Source organism: Python bivittatus, unplaced genomic scaffold, assembly GCF_059951505.1.
Source record: "Python bivittatus isolate LINGU-HERP-01145 unplaced genomic scaffold, Pbiv_v1 ctg000080_np1212, whole genome shotgun sequence".
Taxonomy (NCBI): domain Eukaryota; kingdom Metazoa; phylum Chordata; class Lepidosauria; order Squamata; family Pythonidae; genus Python; species Python bivittatus.
In genome coordinates, this window is record NW_028277035.1 from 60365685 (window position 1) to 60390667 (window position 24983).

Sequence of the window (24983 nt, forward strand, 5' to 3'; positions counted from 1 at the left end):
AGTTAAGGAACTAACTTCTATAAATGCATTAAATTTGAATGTAAGCCTTTGTTTCATAGAAATGAACTAAACTTTCTTACCATCATTACAAATCAAAACTTTGTCATCATTGTCAACATATAGCAAATAATTATTACCTAAGGCAAATAAAAATATTACTGGGAAACAAAATTCTACAAATGTACTCACACTGTAGTCAGCTTCAGGAAGCTTAATGCCAGGAAATAAATCACTTGTAATTCCCATAAATAGAGGTATATCATGAGACAAAAATTTAGGCTCATTTACATCTTTGATTGATCGAAGGAGCTGAACAAAACAAAACAAAAAAATCAACTTAATTAAACAAAGTCTACAGTTAATTGCAAAAATATGCATTTAACCTGGAGTAAGTGCAAGTTTGTAAACTGCATTGCAGTTCTTACCAGTATATCCTCATTCTCTGTTGGAAATTTCAGTTTTAAGTTACCAGCAGCTATTAGCACTGCTTTGACTGCACGCATCCCATAGTCATAATGGAACTGAGACGAAAGTTGTTCTGAGCACAATCTGTAGGTCATCACTATCTTCACAGACAATGGCTTAGCATTCAGAAACCCATAAGAATACAGAGAGATTTCAGCAATGAGGGCATAATTAGGAACCATCATGGCCACTGTTCGGAAGAGAACCTTAGATAGAATAAAAACGTATGTATTACTATTATCTCTGAAAACTTGTATCATAAAATTACTGTATTTTGTATGAGCAACATCTATAATCTTTCACAATAAAAAGCCATTTAATAGACTATTGTAAAATTGCTCGGAAGGAAGGTTTATTTTAGATATTGCGTGTGCTGGCTGGTAACCATCCTTTTATTAAAACAGGACTGGCTTTCATTTCAGACCAAACAATTCAAAAGCCCATAGAACAATGCTTTCAAGCTTGGCCCTAGAGAGAAAATGTTATATTATTATGAGATCTCTACTTCTCCCACTGTCAGAAAATTACATATGTAATTTGGTTTATTAATTCATTCAGGACAACTTCCACTTCCACTTCCACTGATTTATATGTATATCTGTCCATTAGAAATGTTAAGATGTATGCAAATAAAACATTGGCACATGCTGTTCATATGGCTAACTATTTTATGCATATGAAATACACAGGCCTTTCTACCTGAAGCATCCTCAGTTTTAAATATGGCTATTTAAAAGCAATATCTGAATTGCCCTGTTAATCTATTTATTTTGCTATTTTACCTTCAGATTATCTGGCAATTCAGAGCGACCTGCATATCCTGGATTCATAGTAATAGCAACAAAACAATTGGGATTAAGCCTCAGTTCAGTTCCTTCAAAATTAAATATCTCCAGCTTCTGTTGTATAGCTCTCTGGATGCAAAGAATCTGCTGGGCTACCACAGACAGCACCTCCAGCTCAATGCGATTGAATTCATCAAAGCAGGCCCAAGCCCCTGAAGAAGCTAAACCTTTAAAAAACTAAAGACAAAACAGCAGCCAGTCATCAGACACAGTAATAATACAGAATTCAACACACTGACAGAAAGAGTCATGATGCCTTGGGATTAACATGCGTTCAATACTATATTAATTAAATTTAGTTTTATTAGGCAAACAACATCACTAAATTAGGGGAAAAGATAAAATTGGAAAGCTCCTGTAAAATTATTATTTATATTTAGTTATGTGAAGAAATATGAATGAGGTAGTAATCCTTAGCCAACAGTAGTAGCTTGAAAAATTCCCAAATATTAGAATAGCAGTGTAGACCCTTCTTTACCAGAAGGAGGCAGGGAGAGCAAACTCCACCCCTTTAGTATTTGCAACATGACATCACACCACAAGCTTATATGGGTAGAGCTTGTGTAGCAATATCACAATGCATGTTTTGTCACTTTGATGAAAGGGCCATTTGCTCCAGATACTCATGGAAAGCACTACTAGTTGTGTTTGCACAACTCCCTAAACTAGAATATGTATTATATTGTGCACACCCAGACAGTTTAGTTAGTTCATGGTTCAGTGAGTAAATTATGGTACTGTTAACCATGGGATAGCAAGCTATGTGAATACAATATATTGTCTTCTTTTACTTGTTTCTCAAGTCCTAATTACAGTTGTTTATCCTAACCAAGCTTTATAATACTGTACACTGATGTTGTGAAACTGATTAGATCAGATCAGTCTGTACTTTTTATATTTAATGACTGAGTGTATGAATATAAGAAGTGTGAAACGCTATTAAACTTGTTTTGTGGGCTGGATCCAGGATCTTGGAAGTAGCCCGTCCTAACAGTCCAGGAATAATTTATGCTAACTTGTTAGCCATTCAGGTGCCTGAACTGGAAAAATTGAGCTCTTGTTTACAAAAAATAAAAAATCCTTGTAGGTGTTTTTCTCTTCTCTTTTTTAAATGAAATAGTGTCAGAGTTCAGCTACTGTGACATAACCTGTCTACCTTTTTTTAACCCTCCTCTCTTTAACTAAACTATCCAAAATTCTCTAGAGGTTATTCCAACACTAGAAGCCACAACCACCATATGACTGTGTAGCTACTGCTTCAAATCACTATAGTGAGATGAAGTATAATGAGGAAGCACAGGGCTGACATTCTCAAAAAAACGGATGTCGATAATCCCCCTTGTGGCAGCAACCCTTTAGCTTCTACCAAGCTAGAACTTCCCAGTCAAGCATGTGTTATCATAGAGAAATGGGTTAGTTATTTTGGGGGGCTATGTCATAGATATCACCATATCTGTTGGTTGGTTGTGTAAAAAGGATCTCTAAATTTGTGAATGAATGGAGATCATGGAATAATATTTATCATTGGCCCTTAAGACCTGGCCCTTAAGACCTGGCTCTTCCCCCAAGCACTGGGATAGGGTGAGGTAGGCTAAGAATATTGCATGTTGCATCTGGGAAGTGTGGTTGTGGTTTTTCTGTTTTTGGTTTTGTTGTTTTGTTTGTTTGTTTGTATTGCTGTATACTTTATTTTATTTGGGGGTTGTAAGCTGCCCAGAGTTTGGTTTTAAGATGGGTAGCTATACAAGTTTTAAATAAATAAATAAATAGTTACTGATTCCTAATATAATCAGTAAAATTGGCTATACTAGGAATTATATTAAATTCCTAATATAACCAATAAAAAACATACAGCACTTTGTCATCAGCCATATGAAACTAAGTAAATTACTAACAAGCTATGAAGCTGAATTGTTTAACAAGCATTATTTGTTTTTGTTAATTCTAGGAATATTTTAAAAATTAAAATTACACTTTTAAAAACATGCATTTCAATTTACCTTCCCCATGGCTAGATAATCAAGGCCATCAGAGCAGTTGAAGACAACACATTGCACTGCAACAGCTTTAGCCAAATCTTTGGTGGTCTCTGTTTTACCTGTCCCAGCTGGACCTTCTGGAGCACCACCAAGATTTAAATAAAATGCTCCAATCTAAAAATAAGACATTAATGAAAATATTTCAAAATGTAAACCATCACGCTTGAAAACAGATAAAATTATATGTAACTGCACAGCTAACTTCAGAGCAGACCTGTCATTTCCTTTGAATCAATAATATAATACGACAGCTTTTTTTTGGTATGCCAATAACAGATTCCTAATCGAGAACAAACACATTTATACTTGCCATTTCTCAATCTATTTGAAGTTAATCAGAATCAGATGTTGAATTTAATCAGGATTAGATAATCTTGAAGAATGTGCTCTAAATCTAGAGAGTGCTACTTATGCATAAATTTCATTTCTTAGAATCATAGGGTTGAAAGGGAACATTAGGCCTTTGATTCCAACCCTCTGCTCAGTGTAAGGATTCAGATTAAAGCATCTATCCAATTTCAGAGTAAAAATATCCAGCAAAGGAGAACTCAGTACTGCTATTAAATTAATGAATTTAAGAACAACAAACATATTGGAATCTCACTCTTTAATACAGAAATCCTGAGAACATTTGTTCCAGGTACCATCAAAAATACAAATGCAAATAGGTTTTACTGTAATTAACTGACTTTTTTAGAATTCTTATTAGAAATTGAATTTTTAAAACCATACCAGAGTGCGATAACATCTGTCTGTGAGAGGAGTAATGACGAGTCGAGGAGAATTGCCAAGATATTCATAAGCATATTTGACATTGCAATTGATGATGCGGACACGCACATTCTCATACTCCCAGTAATATCGCAACTGGGCTAGCCACTGAAAATCTGTCTCCTGCAACACACCTAGTAGAATATAAACAAGGAACATGTCTTAGGCTCAATATCTTTTTAGCAGGAAAACAGAAAAGGAAAAGAAACCAAAAATAATTGAGACAAATTTGTTGTTTATTCTAATTTTCTTTTAGTCTTTAACTCTTATGTAGATGTCTAAAATAACAGAATTATAATTTTAACAATGAGATAATTAATTTTAAAAAATAATTATTTCTTTAAATAATCAGGAAAAAATCAGACACACATCAGTATATATTATTTTATGACAATGAAAAAAATCATGTTACATACCACTTTCAATCATTTCCATGACAACATCTCTAGCGTGCACATCAATAGTAACCAAAGCACCCAGTGTAGTCCTTGTTTGTTTAGACAACTTCCCTCTTACCAGCTCTACAATATCATTTAACTGATACTGAAGAGCCTGGTAATAATTCTGCAAACCCTGAACAATGAAAATGGAAAATTCAACTATAATACACACTTTAATGTGAATAGCTAAGAGTTTCTCAGTATTATCATTCTGCTGTTTATTCCCAATATCATCAATCATCAAGTATTGCTATAATGACCTTAGTAACCTTAATCTGATCATGTACATTTCTGACTTTCTCATTCATCTGGACACAAATTTTCTGTACAGAAGAAAATTAACTGGGAATCAATTTCTAGGAAACCTATTACCTAATGTCTAAACTGTAGGAATATGCAGCAGCTATTTAAATCTGAAGCAGAAAAGGTGCCAGGAAACGTGCTCCAGAGTGGATATGCTTCTTTAAAGAGGCACCAACTGGTACAGCAAGCACGTCTACTTCCTCTCTAAAGCACCTTCTCTACTGTAGCTGCATAACCCTACAGCCATATCTAAAAGCAAATATTGGGTTGATATTAATGTTCTAAAAGTGTTGTGATGAATTCATAGAGAATTTAGTACAGTAAGAGTGTCCAATATTAATAAAGCCTTGGGACATAAACTTTTCTAGATATAGATATATTAGATTGGAAAGTTGAGAAAAAATCCTAGAAGGAAGTAATTACAAATTATCTGGCCAAAAAAAAACCCCTGTATGAATGTATCCATAGAGTCACCAGAAGTCAAATTCAACTTCAGGGAATGTTAACTTTTATATTTGTATTCATTTAAATATATATCTTGCATCATTAATTCAAAAGAGACTTAATAGTACAAACATCATACAACAAATATAACATGGCTATAAAGGTAATGCAAAAATAATATCAGAAAATTTATGTCTCATAAAAATACCTCTGGGCCACTAGCTATGGCTTCATGAACCTCAGTTGTCCAGAACATTTGTGAGACGCACAGGACTACCTGGCCAGGCCATTCTCTCACCCAATCCTTTCTTTTGCTTTCTGGATACGCCTAAGAAAATGATCAGTGTTACTTAACAGTAATCATGATTAATAACTGAATATATTATACTGAACCCAGACACTAATTTGATAAAATGCAAAAACGTAATTTAACATTACAGTATTAAAGCTAAGCAAGTCTTTCCCCCTCTTTTGGAATGGCTAGGAGGTGAAGATCAGAATATCCCACTTCCATTTTAACAACCATTATTTTGTACATCACATATAAACTATGGGCAATCTTGACTGAGTTACTGAAACTTGTTCTACTAACTATAGCTAAGATTAACTGTAGTCTCTCTAGATATGGGTGGCATAGCTAGTTGAGTTTAATCTACATGGAAGTGAAAACTTCCAAGCTCCTCCTTGTTGAGTTATCAGAAACTGTTTGCATCCCATTAGTATTGACCTGTAGTTTCCCTCACAATGACTGAGGGAACACAACCAATTTAGTCAGATCTGCTGCTGCTTGTGAATAAGCAATTATTTGGTGAGCCAGCAGCAGACAATCAGTGAATACCAGCAATGCTATGGTTAAACAAGGAGCTGCCAACTTGGCATGAAGTAAAGAAACAAACCAAAGGTAGTTGGAAGGCTGTCGCTTTCTGCCTTTTATGTTTAGTTTGGAAAAAAAATGTTAAATCTGCAATGGCTTAATCAGGGTCAACAGATAATGTAGAGGAAACCTACCCATTCACCTCATGTAGTCATTTGAGTGGGGGATAAAAAGTAAAAGATTAAAACAAAACAAAGAGATGGAAGGGTAGAGCAGTCAAATTTTTGCAGGCTACTCCAGACTCTCATTTCTGTGCCAAATGTAAAAAGTGTTAAACCTATATTAACCCTTTCTTCAGTGTTAACATGACACAGATGATTGGGGAGGGTAAATTTACCAAAGCAACTCTGCCATTCCTTTGAGTTAAAACTGACACACTCTAACTCCACTGATGATCAGATTATCATGTTCACACAACATACTTACTCCCCTTATATATTGTGTAATCTCAGCTAATGTGGATCAGTATCTACACTGAATGTTATAGTCCATCTCTTCTTGGCCATTCACATTATGGAGAGTTCATCTGGAATTCTTCAAAATTTACTTGGGTTTTTACTACTTTGAATAATTTTCATCATCTACAAATTTAGCTAGTTCATTGTTTAGTCCTGAGTTATGACCGATGAACATATTAAATAGTTGAGTCCTAAGACAAATGTCTGGATGTTACCCTGTTTATCTCTCTCCAAGTGTGAAAGCAGTCTATTTCCATCTATATTTGACACAGCTTTTCAGCTTCCATGAAATAGTGGTTCAAATGTAAATCTCCCTCCAACACGTTACACAATGAAAACCAGATTTAAAAATGTCACTCATTGTTTTCTGCATTATATCACACGATGTACTTCCTTAAATATATACAACTGTGGGCAGTGCTGTAAGATAGTCATACTAAAGACCAATATTAGCTTTCCAATCCATTAAAGCATATGTCTAATTTCTCCAATACGACAATTACAGATAGATCCAGGATCTACGCCCCTCTTTACTTTTGATTTTGTCACTAGTCATGCCATTATGGCGACCATTTTGTTAATGTACAAGTCCCCTTCCCCATGATGGTCATGATGCAATAACAATCATTTCTCAAAATTCTGAATGTGCACACTGCCAAAGGAAGACCCTTATTTATGTAATAATAAATTTGTTAATTATATTCATTATAACATACAATTGTGTACATTAAATAGAAAGCTAAAGCTATAATAAATTTAACACAAAAATATTTGTTATTTCTTTTGCAATACTGACTAAATATGAGTACTTTCAAGCAAATAAGACAAACAGAATAAATATTGTTTTGTTATGTTTAACTAAAAAAGATACACATTTCAGTACTTTTGTAGCTTTTATGGATTTTATGCAATCAATATGATGTTCTAGAGTAAACAGAATAGAAAAAAATAGGTCTTATAGCAGTATTCCCCAACCTGCTGCTTCTCTAAATGTGCTGGATTTCAATTTCCATAAAATATTGACTTTGTTTCACTGCAATTTTAGCACCAGTAATTGCACTGTTAGTTGCAATCTTCAGATTCCATCATTCCTAACTAATATGTTCAAAGGTCATATGGTCTAAAGATTAAGGGTATTAAAGTCAGGTAAATCAGAAGGGCATCCAGGAAGTGCTTAAGAGACAGAAAAGTTTTAAAAATATATTGCAAATATGCAATGCTTTACAATTCTTTAAAAAAATTTTTTTTAAATTAAATAAAATGTATAATAAAAATAAACATTTTTATAAAAACACAATGCTTACATTAATAGGTAATAATGATGCATATCAGCTAAATAAGATTCTAAATATTTAACAGAAAACATACTAGTCTTGATCTTGTAATAACATCATGAATACTCTTCAACATGATATCTTCAACTTGTATCAGCCACTTTTCAACAGCTCCCCGAGCTTCAGAAGTTGAAATAGTTGAAATAAATTCCACACGTTCACCTTCAGTGCTATACATTGCCTTAATATCCAGATTTGGGCGAAATTCAAGTTTAGCAATGCCTTCAAAACACTTTTTCAGGTGAGGCTGGACACGGAGAGGGTCTTTAGTCTCTGACAGGATCTCCAACATTTCATCATTAGACAAGAAAAAAAAGCTAAAATAGATTAATAATGCATCAGTTACTGTAGTTGAGTATGTTTGCTTTGCATCAAAAATATGAATTTAATATTTATCTATTCCAGTTTTACTCATGAACAACAGAAGCATACCGGGGAAAGAAAAGACGCTTCTTCTCAAGATACGCATTCAATCCTTTCATGATTTTGTCTAGAAGATCATTACAATTCTGAAGTTTTTCCAACAACCCTGTTAATGAAGTGGCAACAAGAACCTAAAAAAGAAGAGGAAATAAAACTAAACCCTAGAATATGTCCAATAATTACACTATTAAGTAGGGTTACAGTAGAGGCTTAGAAAAACCTATGTCTAACTTCGCGTTAAAAACTGGCAATTGTGTATACCCCAATATGTTTTTCACAGAGCTGGGAGCCTCAGTCTGTTCAAGTTTCTATGCATTTCTTTATTAATTTCATGTGGCTAAAAGCACATGTATATAGCCTACATAGTTGAGGGTGCATCTAATGTTGTTCCATGTACGTATCTATGACAAATGTTATTTGTACAATATTTATAAATAATTCTAGGTTCAGAATTTTAGCCAGGCATCTGAGAAAGCAGTAAAATAAATGGACTGTTAGTGGAAATCTAGATTTATTTATGTTAATATATACATCCCACCTCTCTACATGCAGGACCTAGCTGCCACATTTTGCCACAACTGAAATTTCTGGATATTGCCTTGCAGTAGTCAAACAGTCAAGGAATACTTTTGCACAAAATGTGCCAGCTGTGACCATTCCTCAACCAGTTGGGCCTTATAGCAGAATGTGATCCCATTCAGAATTGAATGAACCCCAACTCCAGAACTTTTGTTCACTTTCATCCCAGTCCATTATCAAATTTAGGAATTGATCAAGAGTACCAATTTTACAATTTTAGTGTTTCACACTAAAACACTTCTATTCTTGAAATGTTGGTGAGTGAATCATGATTACTGATTCCAAAGTTTATTTCATTAAGCATCCTTTAATTATTTTGAAATAGTGATAAAAATAATAATTGAACGTCCCATTGTGCAGTCATTTTTCACCAGCTGCAGGCTAATTTTTGTTTACTTTTAAATCTAACTTTTGATTCAGGTATAGAAAAAAAATTCTTTATGTACATTTCTCAATTATTAAGTAGCTGGCATATAAAGAAGACTGGCAGCATATTTCTGCAATATATTCAGATTTTTTAAAAACAAATTTTAACTATTTCACATGGTATGATAGATCTACTTTGATTGCTTTCAGTAGTGGCTTTTTGAAACAACAGTACCATGTTACTTCAAAAAAGGAAAAGAAGCTTAAAGGTTTTGTGCATAGCTTACAAATACACGGTGTATTTATTTCACCTATCAGAGCAGATTCATCATTTTTACTTTACCTTGGGATCTTTGGCACAGTATTTCATAATATCTTTCCAATATCTATCCACAGTCTGGAACTGGCGCCCTTCCTCTGGCATCTGTTGCATAATGTCTTCTGAAGAAAAGATTGGTTCTAAGTAAAGCCACTGAGCTTGCACTTTCAGCCACTCATCAATGGTCTCTTGAATTCTGATTAAGCGTTCTTCCCATTCCTAAAAAAGCATTAAGGTCTTAGCACAGAGTATCTATATCTATCATATAAAATAAAAGGCAAAGTCAAAACTATAATGATGGTATATTAATACAAATTAAAAGGAAGACTAAGATACTCTTCCATTCATTTATCCTTTGGGCTACTTTGGAAGTTCCTCATCTTTCATCTATAATTGAGAGCAGGCAATTCTGGATAAAGAGATTATCTTTAGTGGGCACCTAAATAAAAGATATAGTAGTAGGTGTATCATATATTTCAAGAAGAAGAGCATTCCTAGAATGCAGGCATTACCAAAGAGAGGTTCTACCTGCAAGTAACTGCAAGATGGGACACAATGTACCCAAGAACTGGGTGTGGTTCTTACTTTCTCTAGTTTTAGAACCTGGCCTTTTGAAATATTTTATGATTGTTTTAATAATTAGTTGAACTTCTTAATTATGTCTTTATTGTTGTACTTTATCTTACTTTTATATCTTTTGGAGTGTTGTCTCCCACCTTTATTCAATCAAGTGGAGAGACAGGACAATCAATCCATCAATCTGCTCCTACATGGCATGTATGAGGGAACAATGTTTCACCTTGATACAGTGTTTTCAGCCAATGAAATCTGCTTTGCCAAGGCACTCCATCTTGCTCTGAAGTTTCATGTAGGAGCTTCAGGAGCTGCTTTTGTGAGTGCATTATGTCTCTGCAGACTCCTATTCTGACTACTCAGATGGGTGAATGAGGGTGTAGAGTGATAAGAAGCAAGGGAAAATAGTCTCTTTATGCAAACTTTTGTCAAACCAAAGCATTCCTTTCAAAACTTTCTGTTGTCCTAATATTTTTAAAAAAATGTAACCTCCATTTAGATTTTAATGATCTGCACCTTCTTATGTATGAATTATGTATTGTTTTAAAAATTAATATCCTATAACTCTTTCATAAATTATATTTTGATTACCTTTGATTAAAAATAAGGCTATAGTCCTGAGCAAATTTATCAAGGAATGTGGGTTCATTGTAAAGACTGGAGTTTATTCTTACACATATACAGAATTACATGTCAACAGTTTAAAGATGCACATACATCCAGAATTAAAAGAGAATAGAGAAAGGAAATACCTTCATTTGTTTTTCAAATGGCTTGATGAAGGGTGATCCCCTCATTGTTTGTGTTTTTACAATCTGATCATCTAGAATTGTCTGGATTTCATCAACAGCAGACAGAATGTTAACTCCAGTTTCACGATATAAGCTAGTTTGGAAGGAAATTGAATCCCAGATCTCCATCATAGTATGCATTGCTTTTTCTAGTGAAAATTCCTACAGCAAAGAAGAAATACATTATTTTATTATTTAATTCCCTTGAATCTTGAGATGTTGGGCTTTACAGTTAATGTTCTTTCTTACCTTACTTGCTCCCATACTTATGGTTTCAAATTGCTCTAAGTAAGGGGTTAGATTCTGCTTTAACACTTTTCTTAAGGTAGTTCCTGAATCTGGAGTTAAATCATATCCAACAATTTCTGACATCTGTTTCCAATGACGAGCTTTTATACCTGGATTACAAAGGGTAGTCACCAAGGGGATATTTTCCTAGTTGAGAGAAAAAAATTAAAATGTTATACAAAATTTGAAAATTATTTAGTATTTTTGGCAGGATGGCTGAAAGCACATATTTATTTATTTATGCATACATACATATGTACACACTCACACACATATGCACACATTTGTAAGGCAATTGCCTATCATTTTCAGAAGACATTGGCCCTGTTTGCATAACACCAATCTAGTCAGTCATATCTCCTTTCTGGTGATTCTGGCAGCACACAATCTCATTTAATTGGGTCAATACCCAATATTTTGGGAATGTAGAATTCCCTTACGCCTTCTCCAGGAATTGCCTGGTGTCCCATGACCCTTTACACAGAACAGTATTGACAAGAACTCTGGAAATCACCAGTGCCTTCTTGACTGGTGCCAAGAACACCTTTGGAATGATTAAATTATAATTTGGTTACTAGCAGGACAGTCCAGATGTGAGAAAATAAGTTAAAAAGTGTAAGATCAAAGAACGTGTGATGTTTTGGCTTAACTATCTGGTGACATAGTATTTTGGGTTTTAGGTGTTAGGTTCTAAGCCATAACCAGTAACCAATAAGAAAGCAAAGTAGTGACCAATGCAATTTGCAGGTGATATCTAAAGCATAGTGGCCAGTCAAATCATAAAATATTGTGCCACAGACAAAACAGGAGCTTTTTCTTGGGTATTATGGATATGCTGCTGAATTCTTTGTAACTCTAGGCTATTAACCTCTCTCCCAAGATGCAGAAACAGGCCATTCTATTTGATTTTCCTTAGTTGATATGAAAATGTGTTTTCTTCAGAACTCTTTTCCTTTACTGAATTTTTATATTTTTTCTATGTACTTTTGGTACTATCATCTGAACCTGAAAACTATCTAAGAATCTTGAGTCTTCATGTGAGTGGTTAATACATTCAGAATAAATACTTAGAATGTTTATATATACAGTAGTTACATTGGAAAAGGTTTGGAATTTAATATAATTTCTCCTAATTTGAATTAATACAACCTTTTTTCATTGATTATGCCTTGTTTGGCTCCTGATTTACCATTTACATAATTTAATGATTTTAATTAATTATAATCCAATTGTTTCATTTATTCTGCTTTAAATTTATGGATCATTTTATATCATGTTTTTACTCTTTTTATACCAGTCTGCTATGATCCTAATAAACTTTCAATTTATTTTCTTTTGGAAGGGAAATCTCATTTCAATTGTCACCCTCCATCAGTTTAGTGGCCAAAAAAAGGATAAAAGAACTCAGCTTTCAGGTGTTAGGCTTGATTGGCCTATGTAACCAATCAGTATAAAAAATGTGTGGTCAGTGGCTGTGTTGAGTCTCTAGTAATGTGTTCTTTGAGACTGCCTATGTAGGCTAGGCAGTTGTTCCACTTTTGACTGAGTTAATAATATTAACATGACTCAGCTGACCAGGGAAGAACATTTTAACCTAAACCTTACCTGGATTAAAACTGCTCCTCTATAACTTCATCATTCACTGGATTTAAAAGTTTGTGTGCCCTATTAGTTTTGCCCATGATGCAGTTCAGCATATCATGCAAATATAGCCATTGTTAAATGTTTCTGAGATTTCAGCATGTACATTTTTTAAACTTGCTTTATAATTGAACACTTACTTTGAAATCTTTAATCTGCTGCATTACTGCACTACACATTGAAATAGTTGGGGTGTCCTTCTTTTTTTCCTCTACTCTTTCTTCAACTACTGCTCTTCGTAATGACTTTTTTCTTTCTATTTCAGCTTTCTTTAGCTTTTGTTGAAAAAATCTTAATGTCTTATAAATTTCTCGAAAAAATTCATCTACTTCACCTTCCATCCTTTCTCCATTGAGATCTAAAAAAGCACCATCCATCCATCTAAAAAGAAAAGAGTGAAAGTATATTTTATATAGGGATTTATTTCTTTATTTATTTACTTGCATGCCACTCCAATCACCAGAGTAACTCCAGGCAGCTTACAAATTATGGTTTAAAAACAGCAAAAATAAAAAAAAGCAAGAACCAAGAAAAATATAATACTTGCAACACATTGGAGAAGGATAAACCAAACTCCATCTCGGTCATAAAAACAAGATACACTATCAGGGATAGATGGATCACCTTACCCTACTTTAGAATCTACTGAAAGTACCGAGTTTTTACAACTTTTCAAAAGCACAGCAGGTTCAGGGCCATATGGACTTCAAGAGAAACATTGTTCCACAGGGCAGGCACAACTTCAGAGAAGGCGAATCTCTATCTCCTTAGGTTCCACAAGATGAAGTTTTACAACTGGGATCTGGAGTGTGTCAACTTTACCAGATCTTACTAATTAGCAAAAATGAAAGGAGAAAGGCAGTCCTATAGATATCCAGGTTCTAAGCCATGAAGGACTTCATAGTAATGCTGTAAGAGATTTTCCCCCCTTTGGGGTATATTGAAGCTGGAGACCGAGGCACAATTACAGTGAAGCATAATTTGATTTACTGACAGATATGATACTGGAGGCCAATAAGCAAAAGCCCAGGAGAAGTTACAAGCCCTCTTTATATACAAATCATTACTTTCATTTAATTCATTTAATTGGCTACCATACAGTTACAATTAATTAGCAGCAAGGTGATAAGACCTTACAATCAATGAGATTGATAATGTTACTGATTGGATTAATTTATATGCATATTAAAATATACATTTTTAGGTGCAGCTAAAAATTCCAAGCACCTATTTGTTTTATTCAGTTTGCAGTGCAGCCTGTTAGAGAGCTATTATGTAAACTGGGGTCTAAAATCAAAACCCTCAAAATTCATCCTACACAACCAACACCTTGAATTGTACCTTGAATTGCCAGTGCAGCTCATAAAACAAAGATATTACATTGGCAAAATATGGAACCACACGTAACTACTTACACCACTACATTCTGGACCAGTTGTAGCTTCCAAGTGGTCTTTGAGGCAGCCACAAGGACAGTGCATTGCAGTTGTCCAAAGAGGAGGTGACAAACCATGAGTGACTATGAAAAGAGTTTCCTGGTCCAGGAGAGGTCATAATTGGCACACTAACTCTCCCTGGTTGTGTCTGCCCATCCCATCAGGTTCAACTGGAAGGGCATCCTCCAGGTCCCCTCAATTTATAAAAAAAGGCATCTAATGGGACCTAGGAACTGGGCCTTTTCGGTCGCAGTGCCTGTCCTCTGGAGCACCATACCTGAGATTAGATTGTCCCCTTTCACAAAGTATTGAAGACTTGGATGTGCTCCAGGACATGGGGGGTTGGGAGGTTAGATGGCCTGTGATATGTTGTTTTCCTGAATGTTTTCTGGTTTATTCTCAGCAACCATTTTGGTGTATTATGCTCTGTTGATACTGTTTTTTCTATTGTTTTTTAATGTGTTGTTAGCTGCCCAGAGTTGCATCTGCAAGATGGGCAGCCATATAAATAGATTTAATAAAATAAATGATTGGCAGTATTAAATACCACAGAGAGATCAAGCAGGAACAGAAAAGTCATACCACCCCTATCCCAGTTCCTCTAGAGATCATCCACAAACATGATGAATCCTTTTTTGGTGCTGTACCTAGGCCCAAGACCCAAATGAAAAGGGTTCATATAAGCAACTTCTTCTAGGGCCCTCTGGAGCTGTCATAGCACCATCTTTTCCACAGCTTTCCCCCAAAAGGAAAGGTTGGAGGCAAGTAAAAAAAATATCCAGCATTTCTGGGTTCAGCAATGGCTTCTGGAAGTACCAGCACCTTCTTCAAGGGAGGTGAGACAACCCTCTCAATCAAGGTTGTATTAACCACTGGTGGAATCCAGGTATTGGTCACCTGATTAACCAGGAGGGACACAGGTCTAATAGACAAGTAGTAGCACTAACAACCCTGAAAACTCCAATCAGACTCCAACTCCTCACAGGCTCAAACTCCTCAGACCTCTCTTTTGTCAACTCTATAGGGGTTGTTGAGCCAGAGTCCAACTGTGAACAAACCCAAGTGGCTTTATCTGTCAGAAGCTAAGCATATTCTTCATAACAGTCCTTCAGATATTCTTCCTATTTTTATTGTTTTCTTGATAGTTAATAGCTCAGAACTGAACATACTATTCAGGGTGGGGTTTGACTGAATCAATGTAAGTGGAATGATTACATTCTATGATATGAAAATTATGCTTCAATTAATGCAGCCTAATACTGCATTTACCTTTTTTTACAGTTGCACCATAATGGTGGCTCACATTCAATTTTCAATCAACTAATATTCCAAAATCTTTTTCACAAATACAGTTACCACGTATAGGTATAATGGCAAGTCCTATTGCATTTTTTAATTTTTAATTTTTATTTATTAACATTTAATTATTATTCCTAAATGAAGAACTTAGCATTTGTGCATGCTACTTTCAGCCTATTTCTTTAACCTTTCAAGATCATTGTGCAGTTTATTTCTGTTGTCTAAGGTATTCGTTATTCCAGCCATAATAATGAATCTAGGACTGATTTTGTGGCAGCCCAAGATCAATACCTCTCTTCATTATGATGAAGAACCATTGATGACAATTTCTGAATACAGTTGTCAAACCAGCTTTGTATCCATTTAATTGGCATGCCATCCAAATCACATGTAACTATTTATTTATTTATTTATTTATTAAATTTGTCTCCCGCCCATCTCCCCCCAATGGGGGACTCTGGGCAGCTCACAACATGTTAAAACACTAAATAAATATACAATTAAAATCTATAACAATACACATTCACAAAAATAAAAGGGAAAAAATCCAGGAGGCTGATGGTTCAAGGCAGCAACGTCAGGCCACTAAGGGACTAGCCAACCCCACACTTGATGATCCCCTTCCTCATCCCAGGCCAGATGGCAGAGCCAGGTCTTCAGATCCCTCTGAAAGGTCAGGAGCGAGGGGGCCAATCTCACCTCCAGGGGCAAGATATTCCAAAGGGCAGGGGCTACAGCAGAGAAAGCCCGTCTTCTGGTCCCTGCTAGTCAGAGTTCTTTTGCTGAAGGGGTCCGGAGCATGCCCTCTCTGTGTGATCGGGTGGGACGGGATGATCTCATCGGGGAGAGGTGGTCCTTCAGGTAACCTGGTCTCATGCCATGTAGGGCTTTAAAGGTGATAACCAACATCTTGAATTGGACCCAGAAGCAAACCAGTACCCAATGCAGCTCACGAAGCAATGGTATTATATGGGTCCTTCTTTGGGCCCCAAAAATAGCTCATGCGGCTGCATTGTGGACCAGCTGAAGCTTCCGGATACGCTTCAAGGGTAGCCCCATGTAAAGCACATTGCAGTAGTCTATCTGGGAGATAACAAGGGTATGAGTGACTGTTTGAATGGCATTCCGATTCAGGAAAGGGTGTAACTGGTGCACGACCCGAAGTCATGCAAAAGCCTTCCTGGCCACGGCTGCCACCTGCTCTTTGAGTAGAGCCGTGAGTCCAGGAGGACCCCCAGATTACTCACTGGGTCTGTCGGCGGCAGTGCTACCCCATCCAGCACCAAAGATGACAAAGTCCTGGATACAGAGGAGCCATCAACCCACAGCCACTCCGTCTTACCAGGGTTCAGCTGAAGCCTGTTGTTCCCCATCCAGACCCTTATAGCCTCCAGGCACCGTGAGAGGGTGGTCACGGCATCACTTACCTCACCTGGGATGGAGATGTATAATTGAGTATCATCAGCATACTGCTGATACCTCATCCCATGATGACGGATGATCTCACCTAGCGGTTTCATGTAGATGTTGAAAAGGAGCGAAGAGAGAACCGAACCCTGCGGCACCCCACAAAGGAGGGGCCGAGGATCGGACCTCTTGCTCCCTATCACCACTGATTGGGATCAGTCCTGGAGAAAGGAGGTGAACCAGCACAAGACCGTGCTGCCCACCCCCAGTTCCCTGAATCATCCCAACAGGATGCCATTGTCGACAGTATCGAAAGCTGCTGAGAGATCAAGGAGAGCAAGGATGGTCGCACTTCCACAATCCCGCTCCCACCAAAGATCATCCATAAGTGCGACCAATGCCATAACCGGGCCTGAAACCTAACTGGAAGGGGTCCAGATAATCCGTTTCCTCCAGAATCCTTTGGAGCTGCCACCACTTTCTCAACCACCTTCCTCAAAAAGGGGAGGTGGGAGACTGGATGAAAATTGTCCAGTATGGTAGGATCCAGGGAGGGTTTCTTGAGGAGGGGGTGCACCAACGCCTCTTTAAAGGCAGCTGAGAACACTCCCTCCTGCAAGAAAGTATTAACTATCACCTGAATCCAACCGCATGTCACTTCCTGAGCTGCTTTCACCAGCCAGGAGGGGCATGGGTCCAGATGACAAGTGGTGGCCTTCACAGTCTGAAGGATCCTGTCCACTTCCTCAGGAACAGGATCAACCATTCCCAGATAACTCGGCAAGAATGATCCTCTGGTATCTCCCCAGACCCTGTGCCACGCTCAGAGTCTAACTTGGAATGAATCTGAGCGATTTTATCCTGCAGATGCTCTGAAAATTCCTCCGCGCGGCCCTGCAAATGAATCCCTAGATCCCCCTTACCAAGGAGGGATCTAGCGATTCCAAACAGGGCTGCTGGGCAGCACTAAGGGCAGAGAAGTATTGATGCTTCACCGCTCTTATCGCCACAGTGTAGGCCTTGATAGCGGCTCTAACCTGTGTTCGGTCGGATTTGGTCTTTGTCTTCCTCCAGCGGCACTCTAGACGTCTCTTGACCCCTCTTCAGCACCCTCAACTCCTCCATAAACCACGAGGAGTGTTGGGGCCGATATGGCAAGAGAGGTCGCATAGGTGCGATCCTATCTAAGGCCCCAGCTGCCTCCCTATTCCAAGCAGCAGCCAAGGCCTCCACTGGATCGTGCAGCAGATCCATGGGAATACCCCCCCAGCTTCCTCTGAAACCCTAACAGGTCTATCAGGCGCCAGGGGCGGACCAATCGCATGGATCCTGCCTCCCTGCGGAGGGGGGTTGGCATAGGAGAAACTCAGGGTCACCAGGACATGATCTGGCCATGACAACGGGGAAAGCTGTAAATCTCCCCTCAGATCACTTTGCCATTGCTCCAACAAGAAAACCAGATCCAGCATGTGGCCACTGTCTTGGGTTGGGTCCCGCACTATTTGTGACAGGCCCATGGCTGCCATGGTAACCATGAACTCCTGAGCCGCCTCCAAGGTCCGTCCCAGGGATGGCAAATTGAAGTCCCCCAGAACCATAAGCCTGGGGAACTCCACCACCAGCCCTGAGACAGCCTCCAGCAGCTCAGGCAGGGAGGTTGCCATGCAGCATAGAGGCTGATACAGTAGCAGCACTCCTTCTAGCTTGATAATCAGCATTTTATGGATTACTTTGCCAAATACTTTGCTGAAATCAAGAGCATGTTGATGTCTACAGCATTCCCATAATCTGTTAAGAAAATTATCTAATCAAAACATGAATTATGATTTGTCTGGCAAGACTTGTTCTTGACTAATCCATAATGATCTCTGGTAATTATTGTATTGTTTTCATGATGTTTACAGATGGATTTCTTTTTTAATCTATTCTAGAATCTTGCCAGGTATCAGACTGACTTCTATGTGGTTGGCTGAATCTTCCTTTTTTGCCTTTTTGAAGATATGGGCAATCTCAGTTTGCCTTCAATCACCTCATACTTCACTAGTTCTCCAGGAACTCTCAAAGATACTACATAAAAGTTCAGCCAAACTACTAGTTAGTTCTTTCAATTCCCTAAAGTGCAATTCACCTGAACTTGGAGACTTACTCATTCAAAGTGAAGAAGTATTCCATGACATGTTTTTATCAATCTCAAGCTTCAGTCCTGATCCTTTCAACTTGCTCTTCACAGTATCCTAGTGGAACTCATACTTTGTTGGAGAAGACTGAACCATAATAGGTGTTGAATAGCTCTGCCTTTTCTTTGCTATCTGTTAGTATTTTCCAATCTTCACTGAGTAGGTTTTTCTTTTTCTTTTCCTTTTTTCTGTTTTTCTTTCTTTTTTAACATATTTAAAGAAACCCTTTTTAGAACTTGACTCTGCTTTTTGTGTAGCCACATTGGCTTCTCCTGCTGACCTCTGTTTCATTTTCCTTATTGCAATTGTTCATAATTATGCTTTTAGTTTCTTCATCTTGAGCAATTTTCCAACTAGCTTCTCTTGCCATTGGATCCTACTTATCATTGCTCTGAATTGATTGAAATCCATTTAGATAAAATTTATTTAGAGTTTCAATAAAAATATGCATTTGACTATATTGTTTTAGTTTCCTTTAAAATCAAGAACTTGAGTACTACATGGATTATTTTTCCCAATTTCCTATTACTTCCACTTCCTCGACTAAATCTTTCCCATAATTGCTGTATATCAAAACAAGGCCAGCTGATCTTGCTTTGCCTTCCTCAACCCTCTGAAGGAGAACAATGTTAGCAAAATTTCCAAAATTTTCTGGAAGGCCTGTGCTTCATGTTTCATTGAACTATTTGCAGTTTATAAAGTCACTGAGGTCCCAAAGACTGGTCTAAAGCCATCTCAATGTCCTCCTTCAATAATGTGAAATAGGAGGGATGAAACGGATGTAAACCTGAATATTGGAAAGCAATTCTATTATCCTTTTGCATAGGAGGTTCTGAACATCTTTCTTGAGTACTAGAAATGGGCTGTACAGTGAGAACAAAGTGGTAAGGTTTACCCTCAAAATTCTATTGTAAAACTTTTGTGAGTGATCAGTAACTCTCCCATGCACACCTTGTAAAATCATTGTAATCTTGGGGAACACAAACTGAATTTAAAAAGTTTCATTTAGTGTATTTCTCCTCAATTTTCTGATAATGTTACCTACAGGAGGCTACATTGAAGAAACCAGAATAAAGTATTCTGGTCATTCCATACTGTTGCCTGGGTCTGGGAAGAAGGGGGTTTGACATTGTTGATGAAGAAGACCATCTCTTGTCCATAAACTGAACACTGAGTACAATGGGAAAGACACAGATATTCTCATGTACTGAGCAATAGTTCATAATTTCTGAATGCACACCTTCTAATCATTGGTTTTTGTGGTGAGTATCAACTTATTTTGCAAATTAGAGACAGTGTGAATGCAGCACTATGACAAAAAATTCAGAAATATGCCATCGCCTGCAGTGACTGGATAAGATACCTTTATTAATAATATGGGTTTGCATCCAGTAAGTTAATTAAACTCATCTCAATTATACTTACACACTAAATAATAATCAAAATCCGACATGTAAATTATAAAAGAATGAAAATCACAGACTCATTTAGCAAGAATCATATAACCACTATGGAATTTAGATAAATGAAAACACTTCATAGATACTAGTTATTCTTCCCTTTAAATATCTGTACACTTACCGTTTTTCAGTCCGCTGCCACTTCAGTATAAAAACAAAAAGTTTCTGATATGGCTCAATGCTAACTTTCAAGGTCTCCAAATCTGGATATTCAGTCAGCTCCCAATTTAAAAGCTTCTCTTCTTTATTAATAAAAGTAACTGTTTCATCAGCATCTTGTATGCGTTTCTGCAACGTTCTCATGTCAGTCACATACTGAAAATAGATTTTTATCTGTCATTAGAAATTCCAAATTCCAGAAAATAAATTGATCACATTTAGAGAAATGAGAATCCAAGTACATACAAATGCTATTTCAAAACAAAACAAAACTGAAATCAACAAGTTTGTTCATCTGTATTCAGATTCCTTATATAAAAACCTGGACAAAGCAAGAAATCATTTTGGTTTACATTTATTACCATCTCAATCCTTCTTTTGAAGAGAGATATAGCATGTTCCTGACATTCCAACAACAATATTTTGTCAGCAAACATCTTCCAGATAAACATTCAACATTCATTTCTATTGCAACTCCTGTACAGAACTTAGGTGTACAAATGTCATAAGCCCATTAAATCATCTTGTAGCAAAGATGCAAAATGTGCTACTATCCTGCATATAAATCCAAAGAATATTAATCTTTATCTCACCAGCTATGACTGCTCCAGGACTTTTAACTTTGATGCTAACACCTTAATGCTACCATTTAAATAATGAAATACGTTTATGTTAATAGTAGAATAGCAACGTTTTAATAGGACTATCAGCAACTGAATTTAATTTACTAAGCTTGAGAGAACATTAAGATTCATCATTGTAATTCTTTGTTCACTGTCAATATAGCTAATTCTTTTTTGATGCTATTTTTCCACTGTGTATCTTCCTTGTGTAAAGTCTAAACATAAATTATTCCAAGTGTCACAAACCTGGTGCATGCGGTCCAAATCGGAGTATTCTGTGAATTCATGCATACGACGAATCTGCCTTTCTACCTCCATTATCAATTTCTCACGTTTGGCTAATAATTCACTTTCACCCTTCCGTTTAGACCTTTCTATAATCTATAAGACAGAGAAGAAGTAAATGGAGCGCATTTATGGATATCATTATCTCACTTTATTAAATCACTTCATATTGAGTCAATCCAAACATACCGTTCATGATTTATTTGGTCTGTAATGCTAAATCTGACTAACACAAACTTCAAATTTAAAAGTTTAAAGCTGACATATTTACAAAACTGCAATTTAAACTTTTTCTCAGACAATGTAGCATGTAAAATAAAAAAGTTTATATTTACTTCATCATTTTCATCAAAGATAGGATTAATGTTTTGAGGCCACAGCAGAACAGTAGCATTCAGTGTCAAATCTTCTGGTTCAAATAAATAAACATCCAGAAGATAATTCATTCGTCGCTTGCATTCCTATAAAATAAATTAAGTAGTTTATTTCTGTTTTAAACAAGATATGAATTTGAATTTGGGGGATGATATTTTTCTTGTAGGAATATCACTGGGGAAATAGTGAAAACAATTATCCTTTCTCCACAATGAGAAATGAATTGGCGAGAAACCCTACAGTAGTTCAAAGAAGATCAAGAAAAAAAAACATATTTGGGATCTTCACTTTGTTGTTCATTTCTTCCCATTCTTCTCATCGGGCTCAACTATATGATTGGGTATATCACTCCAACACCTATTACATTCTCCCAGCTAGGAAAAAAAAAAGCTGTTGATGTTTCTTGAGAGTGTAATTCACAGTAGAAATCTGAGGTAAGGACTTGGCAAATCATGAAAAACAACAGCTTGTAGCTGGGAATTTTAAATTTAGCCAAAAGATAGATAATCTGCTTCAGGAATTTTAGTCATCTTCTCTCTCTATATATAAATGCTCTATATGTATAAGCTGCTACTAAGACACCATGCCACCACCCAAAAATTTTCTCATGTAAATGATATTAAACCTAATCACTTTACCTTTGCAAATTCTTATACTTAGGAAACTAGTGGACAGTAACTATAAACCCATATACATTAAACCACTGTCAATCTAGCTCCACGGTATCTACTTCAGTTTGCAATTATCTAAATTTTGGCAGCAGCAATCTTTTTAGCTCTGCTATAGGAGATCCTTCTAAACAGAAATATCAGCAACTGAATCTACAAAGTATATGCTGTAGTACTGAACTGTGAGCTCTTTCATGATATATATTAATCTGTCCTGTTCTCCCAGAGAAATAACTTATTTGGCAGGCAGATAGAGCTACTAGCTAAACAACAACAAGCCAGGGAATAAAGCAAACACAGGGGGTCTCAGGAGGCCAAGTGTTAGCTGAGATAGCAAGAATTCCAGGCAAGAAGATTTAAGAGAAAACATAGTCTAAGTCCCTGTTAATTACTCTGAGGGAATGAGGGAAGAATTCTGGTAACTGGTCTCAGAAGCACGTAAGGCATATACAGTATGGCCTCAACCTCAACTTTATATCCCAGGCTTCATCTTAAACCAGCTAAATTACATTGGTAATTTCAAATTGAGAGGAACAGCAATTCCTAAGTAGACTGTTAGATTCAAGGACTCTTTCCTGCAGTCTAAAACTTTTGTCCTCTGTCCTCTGCCTCTTCAACGACTGTTGCTGTCATTCTTGCAGACTTGGAAGGTGCTCAGGAGAGTCACCACTGGGACCTGGGCCAGCAGTATCCTGATAGCAGGGACCATTTCTTCCTAGTTGTCCTGCTAGCCCCTGGGCCATGTTCTCCATAGGTCTCTAAGGCATTTCGTACATTACTCTGATTTCATTTGGTTCACTTGATTTTTTACATAAATGGACCCAACTTGAAACATGACATTGTTTTCTCTTTTGAATCCTATGGTATCCTATTTAAAAGTCAGATATATGACATTGCTAATACTTTATGAATTGCTGGAGTTTTGTTTTAAGTATATGTTTTCCCCTAAACTCTAGCTATATTGTAGTTCAAGTTAAACAACAATAATTTGTAATGTAGACACATTATGAAAATAGGTTCCAAAAATACTGCAATTCACCCCTTCTAAAACAGTTCTATCTTTGATATTACTATGAATGAATAAGTTGAATGAATACATTATATTTAGACCAGCTCTAGGCTTTTCTATCCAGAAGTAATGTCCCGCTAGTTTTGGGTAAGTGGGGACAGGATTGCAACTTAAATGATTTAGGAATTTCAGTCAAGATATTGTGGAGTTTGTGATTCAAAACTCAAAAGTAGGATTAGAATTAAGTACCCTAGTGGGTGAGGTAGTGTAGCAATATCATACAGGAAAGTAAAGTTTTGAAAAACTAAACCGCCCCCCCCCCGCCCCCGTCTGTGCAAACATCAGGCAAACTGGAATAAGGACCCCTCTGGGAAAAGGAAAATTAATGCTGTGATAGGCATGAAGTGCCAGTAGTGGGAGAGGACAGCTGCTATTATTGAGGAAAAGCTCGAAATAATATATTTCAATCTTCTGAAAATGTCTCTATGCGGCTAATAATTCCACCCACCCTTCATGTACAATGAGCACAAGCTCAGCCCAAAAAACTTCAGCTCTATAAAACATTAACAAGCCATATGTATAAACAAGCAAAAAGTTAATTATATTACACTAGCCATGTCTGAAAGTATGCTGCAATGACTACATGTTAATAGTTATATGACTTATCTTGCAATATAAGGGAAAAATCAAGATTAGCTGAAATTAACATGCCATCTGCCACTTAAAAACCAGGTCTGCTAAAATATTTACCTTAATCCTTTCATACAACTTCTGGATACCTGTGGTTTTAGCTTTGTCTATAAAAGCTATACTTTCCATCATTTCTTCTGTTGTCTCAGGAACTTTTAATGCACGTTCTTTAATGGCTTCAAATTCATTGCATATCCTAAAAATAATTTTAATGTGAGTTTTATACATTTTAGATTTACAATACAGTTATATACATTTCTACTTCTAGTGCTTTCAGTTCTGCAGTTGCTATAACATTTATGTAAAAGTAACAAGTGATCATTACTTCAAAATGCATACTATACAGACTTATATGTAGTACCAAATTTTCAAGTAGAACAATCAGAAATTACAGTCTGTCAGAAAACAATATTCAAAATGAAAAGTTAACAGTGTTATATAT

The 24983-nt window shown here is 36.6% G+C and overlaps 1 protein-coding gene across 1 annotated transcript in view; it reads right to left on the reverse strand.

Annotated features, from left to right (window-relative positions):
• DNAH12 (dynein axonemal heavy chain 12) overlaps positions 1 to 24983 on the reverse strand; it is a 117864-nt gene that overhangs the window by 80008 nt on the left and 12873 nt on the right. The window contains exons 12-28 of the mRNA XM_088134789.1: positions 24602 to 24737; positions 22135 to 22260; positions 21761 to 21895; positions 20854 to 21047; positions 13094 to 13334; positions 11274 to 11459; positions 10986 to 11186; positions 9685 to 9879; positions 8406 to 8527; positions 8008 to 8290; positions 5516 to 5635; positions 4537 to 4693; positions 4082 to 4254; positions 3311 to 3463; positions 1248 to 1487; positions 426 to 671; positions 190 to 309 (exon numbers count right to left, since the gene is read on the reverse strand). Coding sequence (XP_087990915.1) covers positions 190 to 309; positions 426 to 671; positions 1248 to 1487; positions 3311 to 3463; positions 4082 to 4254; positions 4537 to 4693; positions 5516 to 5635; positions 8008 to 8290; positions 8406 to 8527; positions 9685 to 9879; positions 10986 to 11186; positions 11274 to 11459; positions 13094 to 13334; positions 20854 to 21047; positions 21761 to 21895; positions 22135 to 22260; positions 24602 to 24737 — 3028 coding nt within the window. The remainder of the gene's footprint in view (positions 1 to 189; positions 310 to 425; positions 672 to 1247; positions 1488 to 3310; positions 3464 to 4081; positions 4255 to 4536; positions 4694 to 5515; positions 5636 to 8007; positions 8291 to 8405; positions 8528 to 9684; positions 9880 to 10985; positions 11187 to 11273; positions 11460 to 13093; positions 13335 to 20853; positions 21048 to 21760; positions 21896 to 22134; positions 22261 to 24601; positions 24738 to 24983) is intronic.